Here is a 15,423-nt window from a genome sequence, read left to right on the forward strand (position 1 = left end):
TTTGGTATATGCAAAATGTAAACATAAAATTACAATAACTCATGACTTAATGTCAGAATAAATTACCAGCACTTCATAAAATTATCCAAAACCCAGTTGATGAGTCTGCACAACATCAAACAAGATATTCAAGTATCATTTCCCTTACTAAATGTGAGAGATGTACTGAAGTGGAGTTCAAGTTGAGAAATCCTTATTCTCATTTCTATGCAGTTATTCACAAAAACATTTCCCATGGACTCAAGGGATTATTAATATGAGAATCACAGGACAGGCCAAAGTAAAGAACTTTTAGAGCACCTTAAGTGCACCTTTAGAGCACCACAGAGAGGCTCAATTTTCTTGAATGTTCTTTCAGGCAGATCCCTGGAACGATAGTTTTGCTATTTTTGATCAATAAATCTTTACTTGGTTCCAGAGTAGCCATGGAGGAAAAGGTGGTAAAAATCACTTGCTTGGTGTGTATCAAAAAATGGATGGAAATCATGCTGAGATAATCTAGAAGTGGGAAAACTGTCCATGAGCTTCCTCCATCAGATACTGTTGGAGAAGCTCACATGAGCAGGTACTGATCTTGACAGGAAATTTCACCCACTCCAGAACATTCTCCTGAAAGGAGGAAGGCAAGGCAAAAGGCAGGAACACAATCCTGACAGGAGAACAGACTTTGTTCAGGTTTCTCTTTTGAATAATCACACGCAGACGCTTCTGAAGAGAACAGTCCAGAGACCTGATTGATTTTCAAGGATTGCTACTTCCAAGTTCAATAATGGTTCATCCCAATGAATAGAAAAACAAGCACTAGTAAGCCTGCATGAATGAACAAGGAGCACCTGACAAAAACATAAAATGGAAGCGTAAGAGAGATGGAGTCAGGGTCAGGACACCAAGGATTATAGGGACAGTCCTCTGAGCATGCAGGGATGTTTCTAGGAAAGCCAAAGCCCATCTGGGCTTAAGACTGGCAAAGGACCTGAATGGAACAAGAAGGCCTTCTACAGGTATGTCAGCAGCAGAAGGCAGATCACAGAAAACAGGGTCTGTCTACTAAATGGTGCATGTTGCATGGTGACAAAGGGCGCAGAAAAGGCCAATGTAATGAATATGTTCTTCATTTCTGTCTTCACTGATAAGACACCTTCAGAAATCTCTGGCCTCTTAGATCAGAATGAAAGTCTGGAGCAAGGAAGATTTTTTCTTTTTGGAGGAGGATCAGGTTAGGGAACATTTAAATAAATTGGGTATACAGAAGTCCATGGAGCCTGAAGGGTTGTACACATTGGTGCTGAGGGAGATGGCCAATGCCATTGTGAGGTCATTCTCAATCATATTTGAAAGGTCCATGGTGATGAGAAAGTGATTCCTGAGGACTGGAAGAATGAAAGCTTCCTTCCTATCTTCAAGAAGGGCAAGAAAGAGTATCTGGGGAACTACAGGCCAGTCATCCTCACCTTGGTTTGGGGAAGGTAATGGAGCAAATCCTTCTGGAGACCATTTCCAAACATATTAAGGACAGGAGGATGCCTGAAAGTAGTAAGCACGGATTTATGAAGGGGAAATCATGCTTCATCAATCTGATAGCCTTCTACAATGAGATGACCGGCTTGGCAGATGAATGGAGAGCAGTGGATGCTGGTCTTGAACTTCAGTAAGGTTTCCAACACTGTTTTCCATAATATCCTTACAGATAAACTAATGACATATGACTAGATGAATGTACAGTGAGGTAAGAAACCCAGTTGCAGGCCAGTCACTCTTGATGTACCCCAGGGGTCAATACTGGATCCAATCTTATTCCACATTCTCATTAATTGCCTTGATGATGGTATTGAGTGCATTCTCAGCAAGTTTGAAGATGATACAGAACTGTGAGGAGTGGCTGATATACCCAGAGGGTTGTGCTGCCATTCAGAGGGACCTTGACAGGCTGAAGTAATGGGCTGACAGGAACTTCACAAATTTCTACAGAGGGAAATGGAAATTTCTGCTTCTAGGGAGAAAAATCCCGTGCATTGGGACACACTCAGAGCCAACTAGCTGGAAAGGAGCTTTGCAGAAAAGGCAGTGGGAATTCTCATGGAGAGCAAGTTGAACATAAGCCAGCAATATACTGTTTAGGTTAGAGTAACTCATGGTTTGCTCTTTGCTTTTCCACAACCACAGTAAAATAAATGTCAGTATTCTTTCAGTATTAAGGGGCTTTTTTTTCTAAATATTTGGTTAAAGCATTCTTACAAAGTCAACTTTTTATAAATTGATTGTAAATTTCCTATATGAAAGTTGGTCAACTGTCCTGAAATATTTCAAATTCAAGCAGAATGTAAGAGTACATCTTTCAATAAGCAGCAGTTGAAAAAGTTCAGAAGACTTTTCTTTTACAAATCAAACACAAGCATTTTTATCTGGGTATGATACCATACAGGCAACCATACATAATTCACTGTTACAAAGTTTTGTACAAATTGCTCATATTTCTTTTTCCACTGTATCACTATTCAGAGCTTTGGCACATCATAGATTTCTTTCTAACGATAGTCTTAATTATTTTCTCTCGAATAGATAAACTCCACAGAACAGAATCCTGATAAGAATGAGCATGCAAAAAACATGCACAAGAACAATAAAAAAATATGGATCTCACTGATATCAGATGTATTGGTGCCCTTTCATCAATGAGTGTTATTATTGACTCACATCCACATGACCTTCCTTTCACAACTGATTTCTATTTAATTTCTATTTTTTTTCAGTACTAAACTCACTGTCTGGCCATTTTTGAGGCATTTAGTCATAGTTCTACTCCACTGCCAACAAGGCTTGGGGATGAATAGCATACCTGGTTAACTGCATGAGACAAGAGACCAACTGTAATGCAGTACGAATCTAAGGAGGCAGATGATAACCTGGGACAATACTTCTTTCATCCATATTGTACTGATATCAAACTTATTTCTAAAATAGCCAGGAAAGAAAATTAGCTAGGTTTAATCCTGGAACAAGCATGAAGACATGGGAGGAATGTGTATTTACACCAGATTTAAAGTTCTTTTCAGAGTCTTCCATCTAGTGCTTTCTCCCTTAGAAGATTCTCAATTTCTGAGCTCTTTTGTTGTAAATGATGCAACAGAAGCAGCTCTGAAATACCACATCAATAAATCCCAAAATGCCATGATCAATAAGTCCTCATGGTTCACTCAGATGCATTATAAAATATTGTAAATATTGTTATGTTGTAATGAACACCATGACATCATTTGTTGTAATCATTATAAATAACTCTTAATGGTTAATCTTCATTATATATCAAAGGCATTTTTGACTTCAAGGCAAATATCAAAATTATGCCTTTTAGCAGTCATGGAAGGCAAGCGCTTTTGTGTTCAGAACAATAAGGCAACGTTTGCATGAATCAAAATTGAACACATTAAACCACTGATTATGTAATCAGACCCTTTATACATGTAGATTCCTCAATATAAACTAAAAAGAAGTTGATCTCACTTGTAAAATGATCTCATTTTCTTTTAACCTCAACAAGTTTAGGTTCGTCTAATCAGTGCTAAACACATTTTCTATTTATACTGGAAACTATAAACATATCTGAACATTGTTTCAGATAACACTGTAAACCTTTTATCTACCCACTATTTTAGAAACCCCATAATTATCTGTGAGTCTGCATTTCATTGCAGTATCAAAGAGGTATAATTATGTTCAACCAATCACACGCAAAGAGCGGTATTTTCTGCGTAATGCTGAAGCTATTATAAACGTATCTTAATAAACAGGGTAACTTCTTGCACTATGATCTGCCCGTGATGAATCTACGACTTCTCAGAGTTTAGTAATTTCAGTGGTACATCACTGAAGTGCATAAACAGTCTCTAACAGTCATGTTTTGAAATAAAATATCTTGCTTATTCTATAATTTCGTCTTTGCATTATTGTTACTGACATAACTCTGATGTACCATCCACTAACAGATACTCCTGATTATGGCATTATTTAAAAGTCCACACTTAATTTTAAATAAGTGACCTGTTCTTAACTATCATTTTTATTCTTTTACTATATCATCAACTCTTTCACAGTATTTAAATACATGAGAAGACAGACAAATATGTCAGTTGTGGTCATTTAAACTTGGCTGGCTGCCAGGAGGCCACCAAGCTGCTCTATCACTCCCTCTCAGCAGGTTAGAAGGAGAAAATGAGATGAAAAATCTTCTGGATCAAGATAAGGACAGGGAGATTGTTCACTAGTTAGCATCATGGGCAAAACAGACTCAGCCTGGTGCCCAGTGACAGGGACAGAGGCAATAGGCACAAACTGAAACACAGGAGGTTCCGTCTGAAAATCAGGAAACAATTTTTCACCGTGAGGGTGTCGTGGTTTAAGCCCAGCCAGCAACTAAACACCACACAGCTGCTCGCTCACTCCTCACCAGTGGGATGAGGGACAGAATCGGAAGAGTAACAGAGAAAACTCATGGGTTGAGATAAAGACAGTTTAATAGGTAGAGCAAAAGCCACGCACACAAGCAAAGCAAAATAAGGAATTCATCCACTGCTTCCATTGGCAGGCAGGTGTTCAACCATCTCAAGGAAAGCAGGGCTCCATCACATGTAATGGATATTTGGGAAGACAAACACCATCACTCCAAATGTCCTCCCCTTCCTTCTTCTTCCCCCAGTGTTATATACTGAGCATGACATCTTGTGGTATGGAATATCCCTTTGTTCAGTTGGGGTCAGCTGTCCCAGCTGCATCTCCTCCCAACTCCTTGTGCACCCTCAGCCTACTCGCTGGTGGGTGATGTGAGAAACAGAAAAGACCTTGACTCTGTGTAAGCACTGTTCAACAACAACTGAAATATCTCTGCATTATCATCAACACTGTTTTCATCACAAATCCAAAATCAGTTGGATTTGTTGGGATCACAAACCCATATCAGTTACTATGAAGAAAATTAACTCTATCCCAGCCAAAACCGGCACAGAGGGTGACTGACCACTAGACTGGTTGTCCAGAGAGGTGGTGGAGTCACCATTCTTGAAGATATCCAAATTATCTGGGCAACTGCCTCTAGGTGGCCCTGCTTGATGATCTCTGGAAGTCTATTCCAATCTCAGTCATTCTGTAACTCTATGAACCACACTGACAACCAGAGACAAAGCATTTTTTCACTTCTTAATTTTCTGCACTCAGTTTTAAATCCGAAGTTCTTTAAAACCAGAAAAGTAAACTAATATTGAGGAATAATGTTTCTGAATGCTCCAGTGAAAAATGATTTTGGTCGAAACAGCGTTCTGAGGTTTTGAAGATAACACTGCATCACCATGCTGTGAATTGGTGGGGAAGGAGGAGGAAAGCATTGAGACATGAATACCTTTATATGAGTGTAATACTTTGCAATCTTCGAGTCATTAGTATCTTAACCCTGCAGTCACCTGTGATTTGCAAGTAGATACATATCAGGTTTTGAGCTTAAAGTTTTGTTTCTACCATTGGCAGAAATGTATAAAATTTTATTTGTCTTTTTTGTTATATAGATATGCCCTTGTCGCATTTAAGAAAGGAATTCATTTTATGCAAAACATGGTCAAAAAGGTCTTAAAACTCAGTGGTGGTTTTTCAAGCCATTTAGAGTACTTGTTCCAAGTGTTAAGGTCTGGTTTTAGTTTCCTCAAAGAATACAACATTAAATTTTATCCACTACCACATTTGACAGAAATTTCTCTCAGAAATTCCAGATATGCACAGATTTCATCTTTCTCACTAACAGGTTTTGATAAAAGAAATAAAAATATCAAGCTCCTTTGGGCCAGAGGAATGGATCTTAACTATTACTTTTGAACTTTATGCCTGTCTGTGAGATAGAGACTGCATCATCTTTCAAGGACTCTTGACACGTTTTTGAAAATCTATAAATAGGATTAGTAGTCCTTGCAATAAGGATAAAACAAACAAACAACCCTCCCTCCCCCTCTAAACACACCTACCATCTTCATTATGAATATTCTAATCACTTAGTTAAACATCCTTTTTTCTTCTTCCACACAAGACTTTGCAAGATTAGAGAATGTAGATAAATCGTTTGTGAAATGTAATCGGGTTTTCACTGAGACCTCAGGCTTCCTGGTTAATGAACTTAAGTGTGAAGGTGTAGGTCTTCTACGCCTCTCTGATCAATTAATGGAGCATGATGCAGATGGCAATATAAGACAGAAATTAGTAGGTAGAATACACCCCTATAGCAGCAAACCCAGATGTTGATAGTCCTTTATAAAACATTCCTGAACTGTACAGCTAATTTTTGTTTTATTACATCCAAACAAGTCTATTACACTTACTTCAGATAAAATGATACACCTGGAAATAGAATATAGCTGTTGCTGCCAGGCACACAGGTCTTGAATTTAAAGATGACTGGTGTCATAATTTAACTTTATTGCACTGCTTTGACCCATCTGGCATTATTGGAACTCTTAGTACTTTTGGTTTAAAGTGTAGGTATAAAGTGTATGGAATTATAATGTAGCGGTTTAGACAATGAAACAAATTACACAACTTTTGAACAGTCTTTCATGAAGTGGAAGTGAATTAATGAATTTTAGTGATTTCTCGCATAGTCTAAGGTCAAACATGTTATAAACAATCTTGTACACAGAACAGACCTACTGATTATAACACAGTACTAGTGGATCCGTGACATTGCTTCATAACATTGGGTCATCGCTTCTGGGAATTCATTTAGAGAGTCACATAAAAACATGATGACACCTACTCGGCATACAAAAAACAAAACACTTTTAGAGGAAACAACAAGTTTTAATATCTGTCCAAACGCATCTAATCACAACCATTTCTTAGAAATGTCTGCAATGCACCAAGTGTAGCAGCTGGATTCCAGAGATAAATCGTATTAGTGAAAAATGGCATGGTCTACTTATGCTTTTTTGTGTTTTCTTAAAGCAAAGACAGAATTTTAAATTTACCTTATTAGTATTGATAGCTGTGATGACCCACACACATTGAGCATTGCTGTCATATTGGAATGGAAAATTGGGTGATGTGAAAGTGCCGCCAGGTCCCTGAAGATTGGATCCACAAGTCTTAACTGCAAAAAGAAAGTTCATCTTTTAATTCGCATACAAAATACCTGTAGGAGATTCATAAACCAAGCTCTAACTTATGTTAATCAAGATGTGAAGGATTAAAATACCATTAAACAAAAATAGAACTACCTCTTACAAGATAATAGAATACTCATATTTAGTTATTTTGACAAAGTAAAATAGGCTTTCTCTTGTGTCCAAGCTTATAACCTTGTTTTAAATAAATAAATAAATAAATGAATAAATAATGCATTTTGAGTAAAAAAAGTAACTAGGGTAAGAGAAACGAAACTGCTCTCTATATTTTTAAAAGAACACTTCAATAAGTAACATGTCATTACCTTCACTAGTGTCTTGAAAGACAAGAGTTTAGGTAGTAGAGCACGAAGATCACTTTTATCATTGTCCATTTTTTTATGTGTATTAGTGTATGGCATGTTAGCATTCTTTCTGCTGTAACCACCATCCAACCCATTGAAGCAATGGCTGAAGCACTGAAAACTTTAAATGGAACTTGTAAAATTTAGACTTAGACAAAATAATGTGTGACCTATTTTTAAAGACTACAAAGGGCATTTACTTACAAATCAAAGTCTGTATGATTACTTACAGTAGCATATCTTAATAAAAACAAAATTATATATTTATTTACTCTAGGTTGCATCTCACATCACAAAAATTACTAAGGACATCAACTGTGTCCCTTCTGCTTGAGAATGACATATTCTAGGCACTAAATTCATAGTGTGCTGAAGTCTATAAAAGTTTTGTTGTTGGTTCCTTGATATTCAAATGTTTGCTGAATGCACTATTGGTTAACTTTTCTTGTATGAAGCTGTAGAACTTACAGGCAACCTCATCTAAACGTGAGCTTATCCTATTTCTCCAGTGATTATTATAACACCACAAATAAACTGCAGAAACTAAAGAATTATTGTTTCCTCTATACTCTGACGGACCGTCTTGCTTAATCGAATAAAAAAATTCACACTAAGGTATGTGAAATTATCATACAGTTGTATTGCACTTCCACAAAGTGTGCTTATTTGATCAATACTGAACACAGCAAGATTAAGCTGCTGCTGGATGAAGACTCGTTCCTTCCCCCCAGTTAGCCTCTAGAAAGAATGTCACTATTTCCACCCAATTTGCTCCTCTATTACCCCTCAGAGAAGCAATACTCTGGCAAGGAGTCTGTTCAAAGCTACACCAGAATCGTGAAAACAAGGACAGAGGAAGGAGACGAAAGGAGGGCTCCTCGTTTATGATCAGTAGCTGAAGAAGTTGAGGTCATGAATGAGACTAGTGCATAACACAGCTTTTCATCCATGTTTTTTATAAGAAACTGACTTTTGCAGCTCTGCAAAAGATATGTGTGTGGGCAGAAGGTCAGGAAGGGGAAACCAGTGAGTGTTCTAGACACAATCTGCTCCTCCATCTGAACATATGAGTCCCTCCTTTGGGGCGGAGTTGGGATGTAAATCATATCTTCTTTGCATGTATTATGTGGTAGAGTTATGAATTGTGTTTGCTGCCCTTTCTCTGGGTAGCCTCATGGTGGAGGTCTCAAAGGAAAGCTATGTCATTCTACAGTGGAACAGTCTTGATGAAAGCTAAGTCTTTGACTCCTAATTTCTGTTACTCAGACTTGCTTGAAACATTCCTAGCAGACACTTGCCTTCAGTACCATAGTCTGACATGAATTAAAAAAAGAATGGCAATTTACCAATCATTTGGTTTTGTAAAGTCTGGTTAAGGACGAAAAAAGGAGTGCTTAAAATATGAATCTTCATTCATTTGAAAATACAAATACAAGAAGCTGCAAAGACGAAACTATTAGCTGTACTTATTTACAGTTTTGGAAGGTTTTTGATACAGCAACATAAAATACTGAAATGTTATGGTTTAATACTGAATTTCTTTGGAGTTAAATGGAGAAAAATGTACACTTTTAGGGTTTTAAGGGGTATATAATTGATTTCACTGCATTTGTGAAGTGACTGATGAACAAAATAATATTCTAATATGCTAATATCCACAGTTTTCCAACAAAACACAATGAAAAAAAATCTTATGTGATTTCTTTACCTAGTAATTTATCTGTCTCTGAACCTCAATACTGTATTTTCTACTTCAATATCCCCATTTTTGCTTTTATCCCATTACTATTGTCTTTATCTCAATAAGTATCACAGATTTCCTGTCTCTGCCTCTGATTTTCTGTGAATCACACGAAGATATTTTCTCAATTGCTGCAACTTTTGAAGTGTTGCAGGGTACAGGCAGTATAGTATACACTTGTAAAACTAAGATGAATTTTTTTTAGCTTTTATTGATCATTAGAAAAATGTCTCAGACATATAACAAGTGGTCTACATAAACTTTTTGCTTTATTTATTGAAAATTATAAGCACTTCCTATTTTTTTTAAGACATTCTTTGACAACCCTTCTGAATTCAAGTATTTGCTCATAAGACAGTTCACATAAGTGTGCAGTATCTCTCATGGCTCAGTGCTGATTCTTACAATGCTGCAAAGCATAAATAAAGTAAATGAAAAAATTAACTGCACTGGATTTTGAAAGCACTGCCTCAGACAATTGATTTATGCAGTTCTTCACGTAAATAAGTGTATTTAATATGAGAAGAGTTAACAGATAAGCCGAAAGTTGCAAAATTATTTAAAAAAAGTATATACAATCTAAGATAACATCACCTAACACCTTTTCCTTGACTTTTTGAACCTGTCCCTACTTATTTTAAGGATCTGAAAACCCTGACATACAATCTTGATATTGGTTACTTGTCACCTGCATGGGTGACTGGCTATTTGTTTCCAAAACACCACAAAGAACAGAAGTTCCACAGACATTTAGATCATTCAGATTAATTCACCATGAATAGATCCTTCGCATATAAGAAGTCCCTTTGAATATAGACATATTTGGTGCCTAAGTCTGTCAAAATTCATTGGTTACTACTTCACTTCAAGTTTGTGGCAATACAAGCTAGCCTCAAATCATTAGTCAAAATCCAGGACGCTGTGTTTTGAAGAAATTGAAATGCTAAATGTGTCAATATCAAGATATGAATCATCATTATCGTTAAGAAACAGATCAGTCCCTTCCCAGCTTACACTTGTGTCTTCGGAGGTTTCTGTTCTGGCTGCGGTTCATTATTATTCAGCAACAATTTGCTTTCTTTTTTGGAACTGATCTAAAAGCACAAAATAGATTACTGTTCCTATGCAGATAATTCCTGTATTTTAAGATTAGTACTGAATATTTAGACGCTATTTGGAAACGCATAAGCATAGAGACATTCATGTCCACTGAAAACCCATTACATTTATACCAACAACTTATGGTCACAGATGCATATTGAACCTACCGAACTACTTTACTTACTCAATGACAGTGGCAACAATTCAGCAAAATGAAAAAATGAGGCCAACAAAATTTGACCCTTAATATTTTTCACAAAATAGAGATTTAACTGTACCCCTCTAGAAGTAAATTGCAACACACCAGTATGTATGATCTACCATTTAGAGTTAATAATGTTTTTAGATTTCTAAATCAGTACCTTTATTTGAAGAGAAAATTTAAATTTTCTTACAGTACCAGATCTGATTTCAGACAGATTGTAAACACAGAAAAAAGATCATTAATTCATTTTACAGACAAAAACAACTCATAAGACTTCACTGTCCTCTAAGCATGGCATCAAGTCTTGGTGGGAGACAGAAATCAGTAAATTGGTGGAAAGCTTTTGCCATTCCAATGTTGCAATCTACTCTTCTTAAATTATTATGAGTTTTTTTATTAACCTCAGAGATTCATGTGAATTTTATATTTGATATTAGTATGAAAAAAGAAAAAAACATGGTAAGTTTGGCAAATAATTTATCTAAGTAAAGATGATACATACATAGATGCAATTATGAAGCTTGCACAAAAATGTGTAGGATAGCATTCTGTAGTCTTAACTGGTGAGTATCGGAAAGCTAATATGACCAAAGATGGGAAGGGAGAAAAATTCCTTATGGAGTATGATTTATTTTCTGACATATATATTATATTTTGAATAGCTGAAATTTAACCTCTATATGTATATTTATTTTGTTTAAAATAAATAGAGAATCATGGTAGTTAATGGAGCTTTACATATCCATAGGAGACAAAAATCTGATGTATCAATTTAAAAACAAGTATCATTTTTAAAATTCAAAAGTCTCTGGTGTCAGTAAAGATGTTTCCTTTGTAAAATATATATCTCTCCTCACACACTTAGAATGTTTAACTTCCCGAGGCATCTACTTCTCTATTTCCCTTGTAATTACAAAAGACTTTCTGAAACATAGAAACTTATTCTATCAATGCATCCATGTGCTTTCTAACTGCCAGAGAAATTGTGAAACCATAAAGTTAATGCAAGTCTACATTGAGAAACAATGAATGACAGTTATGAATATGGAAGTATGTCATATAAACTCTAAAGGAGAATAAAATTTAGCAAAAACAATTAACTATGATCACATATAAAAATTAATAGAGACAAAATATTAAAAAAGATCATTTTCTTTATGCAGTCCTTAACACTGAAGGTAGTACAAGTAATACTCAAATAAACAGTTTCTTTGTTGTATAAATATATATAAACCTCTGTCAAAAAAATCTACCATCACTATCAAAGCTGCGAAAGCGTAAGAAGCAATGCATTATCCTGAGAACAAAAATAAGCAAGGGGTATCTTCAGTATGAGGAAGCTGATTAAAGAGATGTAGTATATTAAAAAAATATGTTCATTGTCTGAGTGTGCACAAAAGGTTCAGGTCTTTGTGTAAAACAAGAAAATTCAGCTTGTTAGAGTTCCATGGAAAATTTTCTAAATTAAAAGATAAAGTCAATGAGATAGTCAGAATTTAATTGGATTTTCAGAAAGCTGTTAGTAAGGCTACTCATCAGAAGAGTTCAAATTGGAAAAAGTAAAAAACAGTTAAGCAATTGGAAATAGATAAAATAATGAACTTGCTTAGTAACAGAGTATTTTTGACTGAACTGATATAAAAGTATTTTCATCACGGTTCTTATATACACAATATTAAAAAATCATTGATGTATGTGCATATATATATGCACAGATGTAGAGAATGAATTTGTATATTAATTGCAGAAAAGTGCAAACTTTGCATAACACATAATATGCTAAAGTCTTACCAGATAGCAAGTAGCCAAAACTTCTCTATTTTTTCTTAAAGATTCAAATGAAGAAAGGTGATCTTAAAACTTTTTTTTTTCAATGAGTTACTTGGTTTGTTGAACTTTTCTGGTCACTGACATTTGCAAAATTAACCTTTAAAAGTTTAGAAAAAAGTCTTTCTGTTCCTGACAACTCCTACGTGCAAATATATGTTCATTGTGAAAACAATTAGCACATAATAGTAACATTTTTATAAAAGCTTCACCTTCTGTAGATTTAACTAGGTTGTGAAAACCAGAAGCTCACTATTGCCAAAGTAATGAGTACGTTTTGGCTATACCTTAATTCAAAAGAGTAAAAAGAGGTATTTGAAGTTTAGTCTTACCTATTTTGGGTTGCATAGAAAAAATAATCTGTTTATATCTGACAGTTGCTGCTATTAGAAATGATTTCCGAATACTACATGAGCTTATTCAGATAGCATGTCTCACAGTAAAGTTTGCCACTGCTATTGCTCACACTGTATAGCAATGACACATTTCAGAATAATAAAAAGAACACAGTATATAATTAAAAATATTAGCTCTAAGTAGTATACTAAGAGTATATGGAACAGTAAACAAGTCCCAGTATTGCCAAAAAAACTCTCACTGAAATTTTCCAGATTAAGAAGGTCTTTTGTGCTTGCATTTTCTTAGGTGGAACTAGGCAACACCAGGAAGGGCTTTTGGTGCCCTCAGGGCCCTGAAAAATCTCTCAGCTAACAGTTGTATCACACCAGGTTTCAGCAAAAGTCATCTATGTGTCACTGCCTGCCCAGAACACCTTTCAAAATGTTATTAAAGAGGAAAAGATTTCTTTTAATGATCCAATTCAGGACAGAGCTAAAGACGAAGCTATTTGGTTTTTTTTTTTTCCTTTTTTCCCCGCTGTGTTCAAAAGTGTACAAGAATCTGAAGCTAAATAAGACTGATATCTGACTCAGAACAGCATTGCTTTTGATGAAAGATCCAGAATATGCATTTCAAGATAGAAACAGTTCTCTTGATTGATAGACATTTTTGTGGCTCTGAAGCAAAGTTTCAAAATTTGAGCTAAACCAGTGATCTCCAAAGTGGAGTGCATGCAATCCCAGAGGCACTGCAGGCACAGAATACTACAACTTCCATAGTGCATGTATATAACTTACAAATAAATAAACATATACAGGGGAGGTATGCTTAGAAATTCTTACTGGTACAGGGGGTCAATCAAAAAATTTTGGAGACCACTGAACTAAACATATGACAATGAAGTTCTGTCCCATTCTAAAGATCACATAAAAATGTCATGAACTAGACACATTTAATGCTGTATTTAACAAAGGATGGATTTTTTTATATAAAATGTTACACTTGAAGTCTAATTGTAGAAATGTAACTGTTAATATTTTAAAAATATTTTTAAATATTTTACTAGTAATTCTTTAGTGCCTATGCCTTATGTAAGAAGTAGAACTAACTAGCTAGTAGTAGCACCTCCTCTGATACAATTAGTCAAAGCTACTATAAACTTGGTTCACTGCCTGACTAATCACCATCAAGAAGATGGCAACTTACAATCAGACCCATAAAGTGTTCAGATATTAAAAGCGAAAGTTTAGAGAGAAATTCACTTCTAAGGCACCCATGATTTTAACAGTATCCATATATTTCCCAGGAACACTGAAACTTTTTTTTACTACATTTTTTTCTAATGCTATCACGACGGAGATGAATATCTTTGTAGAAATCTCATCTCAAAACTTTTTTAGAATTTTAGAAACCGCAAATCCCCTGACAGAACCAAGTTAGTAATGGAATTCACAGCACATTTAATATATTAAAAGCACTTTTGTTTAAAGGCTGGTCATAGTGATAAAATACAGATTTTGCTAGCGCTTTATCTTAAAAGTTTATCATATAAGAAAAAAAATACAAGAATTTTACCCCTAAAAGCTCTGCTGTTAGGTAGTGCTTAATAGAAAAAGAACACTGAAAAATATCGAGTTTGTATCAGCAGAATATCATAGAAAAGGAGAATTCTTTGAGAGCAGCCCTGAGGAAAAGGACTTGAGAGTGTTGGTTGATGAGAAGCTCAATATGAGCTGGCAATGCGTGCTTGCAGCCCAGAAAGCCAACTGTATCCTGGGATGCATCCAAACAAGTGTGGCCAGCAGGTCGAGGGAGGTGATTCTGCCCCTCTACTCTTGTGAGATCCCAGCTGTAGTACTGTATTCAGCTCTGGGGCCCCCAAAATAAGAAGGACATGGAGCTGTTGGAGCAGGTCCAGAGGAGGGCCACGATGATGATCTGAGGGCTGGAGCACCTCTGCTGTGAAGACAGGCTGAGAGAGTTGAAGTTCTTCAGTCTGAAGAAGAGAAGGGAAAAGCTTCTAGCAGCCTTCCAGTACTTAAAAGGGGTCTACAAGAAAGCTGGAGAGGGACTTTTTGCAAGGGTGTGCAGTGATAGGACAAGAGGCAACGGCTTTAAACTGAAAAAGGGCAGATTTAGATTAGATATAAGGAAGAAATTTTTCACTCTGAGGGTGAGGGTGGTGAGGCCCTGGAACAGGTTGCCCAGAGAAGAAACGCAATGTGAAAACTCGCATGACCGGAGTACGACAATGGATGGTTACAAGCTATTCAGGAAATGCAGAATGGGTAGAAGAGGAGTGGTTGGCCTCTATGTAAAAGAGAGGATTGAGTGCATGGAGTTTATCAATGATAAGAGGACAGTTTTCTAGAGCCTTTGTTTCCAAATTGGTGAGATCTCCATCAGAGCAGATCTCATGGTGGGTATCGGCTTCAGACCATCTGATCAGGATCAAGTCTTCCCCAGATAACTGAGAGAAGTCTTGGGTCTGCAGGCCCTGGTTCTCTTAGGGGGCTTCAACTACCCTGATATTTGCTAGGAAAAAAGTCCCGTGGTTCAAAAGCAACCTGTGAGATTTCTGTAATGAACTTTGGACAACTTGCTAACATAGTTGACAAAAGCGACAAACAGGAGAGCTGTCTTTTTAGATCTAGTGTTCAAAAATAAGAAAGATTTGTTTGGAGTCATGAACCTCAATGTTGGCCTTTGCTC

The 15,423-nt window shown here is 36.1% G+C and overlaps 1 protein-coding gene across 4 annotated transcripts in view; it reads right to left on the minus strand.

Annotated features, from left to right (window-relative positions):
• CSMD3 (CUB and Sushi multiple domains 3) overlaps window positions 1-15,423 on the minus strand; it is a 737,988-nt gene that overhangs the window by 399,856 nt on the left and 322,709 nt on the right. For all 4 annotated transcript variants that reach the window (XM_086609528.1, XM_086609527.1, XM_086609526.1 and 1 more), the window contains one exon: window positions 6,999-7,120. In XM_086609528.1, the coding sequence (XP_086465654.1) occupies window positions 6,999-7,120 (122 nt within the window). The remainder of the gene's footprint in view (window positions 1-6,998; window positions 7,121-15,423) is intronic.

Source organism: Tauraco erythrolophus, chromosome 3 (assembly GCF_009769465.1).
Source record: "Tauraco erythrolophus isolate bTauEry1 chromosome 3, bTauEry1.pri, whole genome shotgun sequence".
Taxonomy (NCBI): Eukaryota; Metazoa; Chordata; class Aves; order Musophagiformes; family Musophagidae; genus Tauraco; species Tauraco erythrolophus.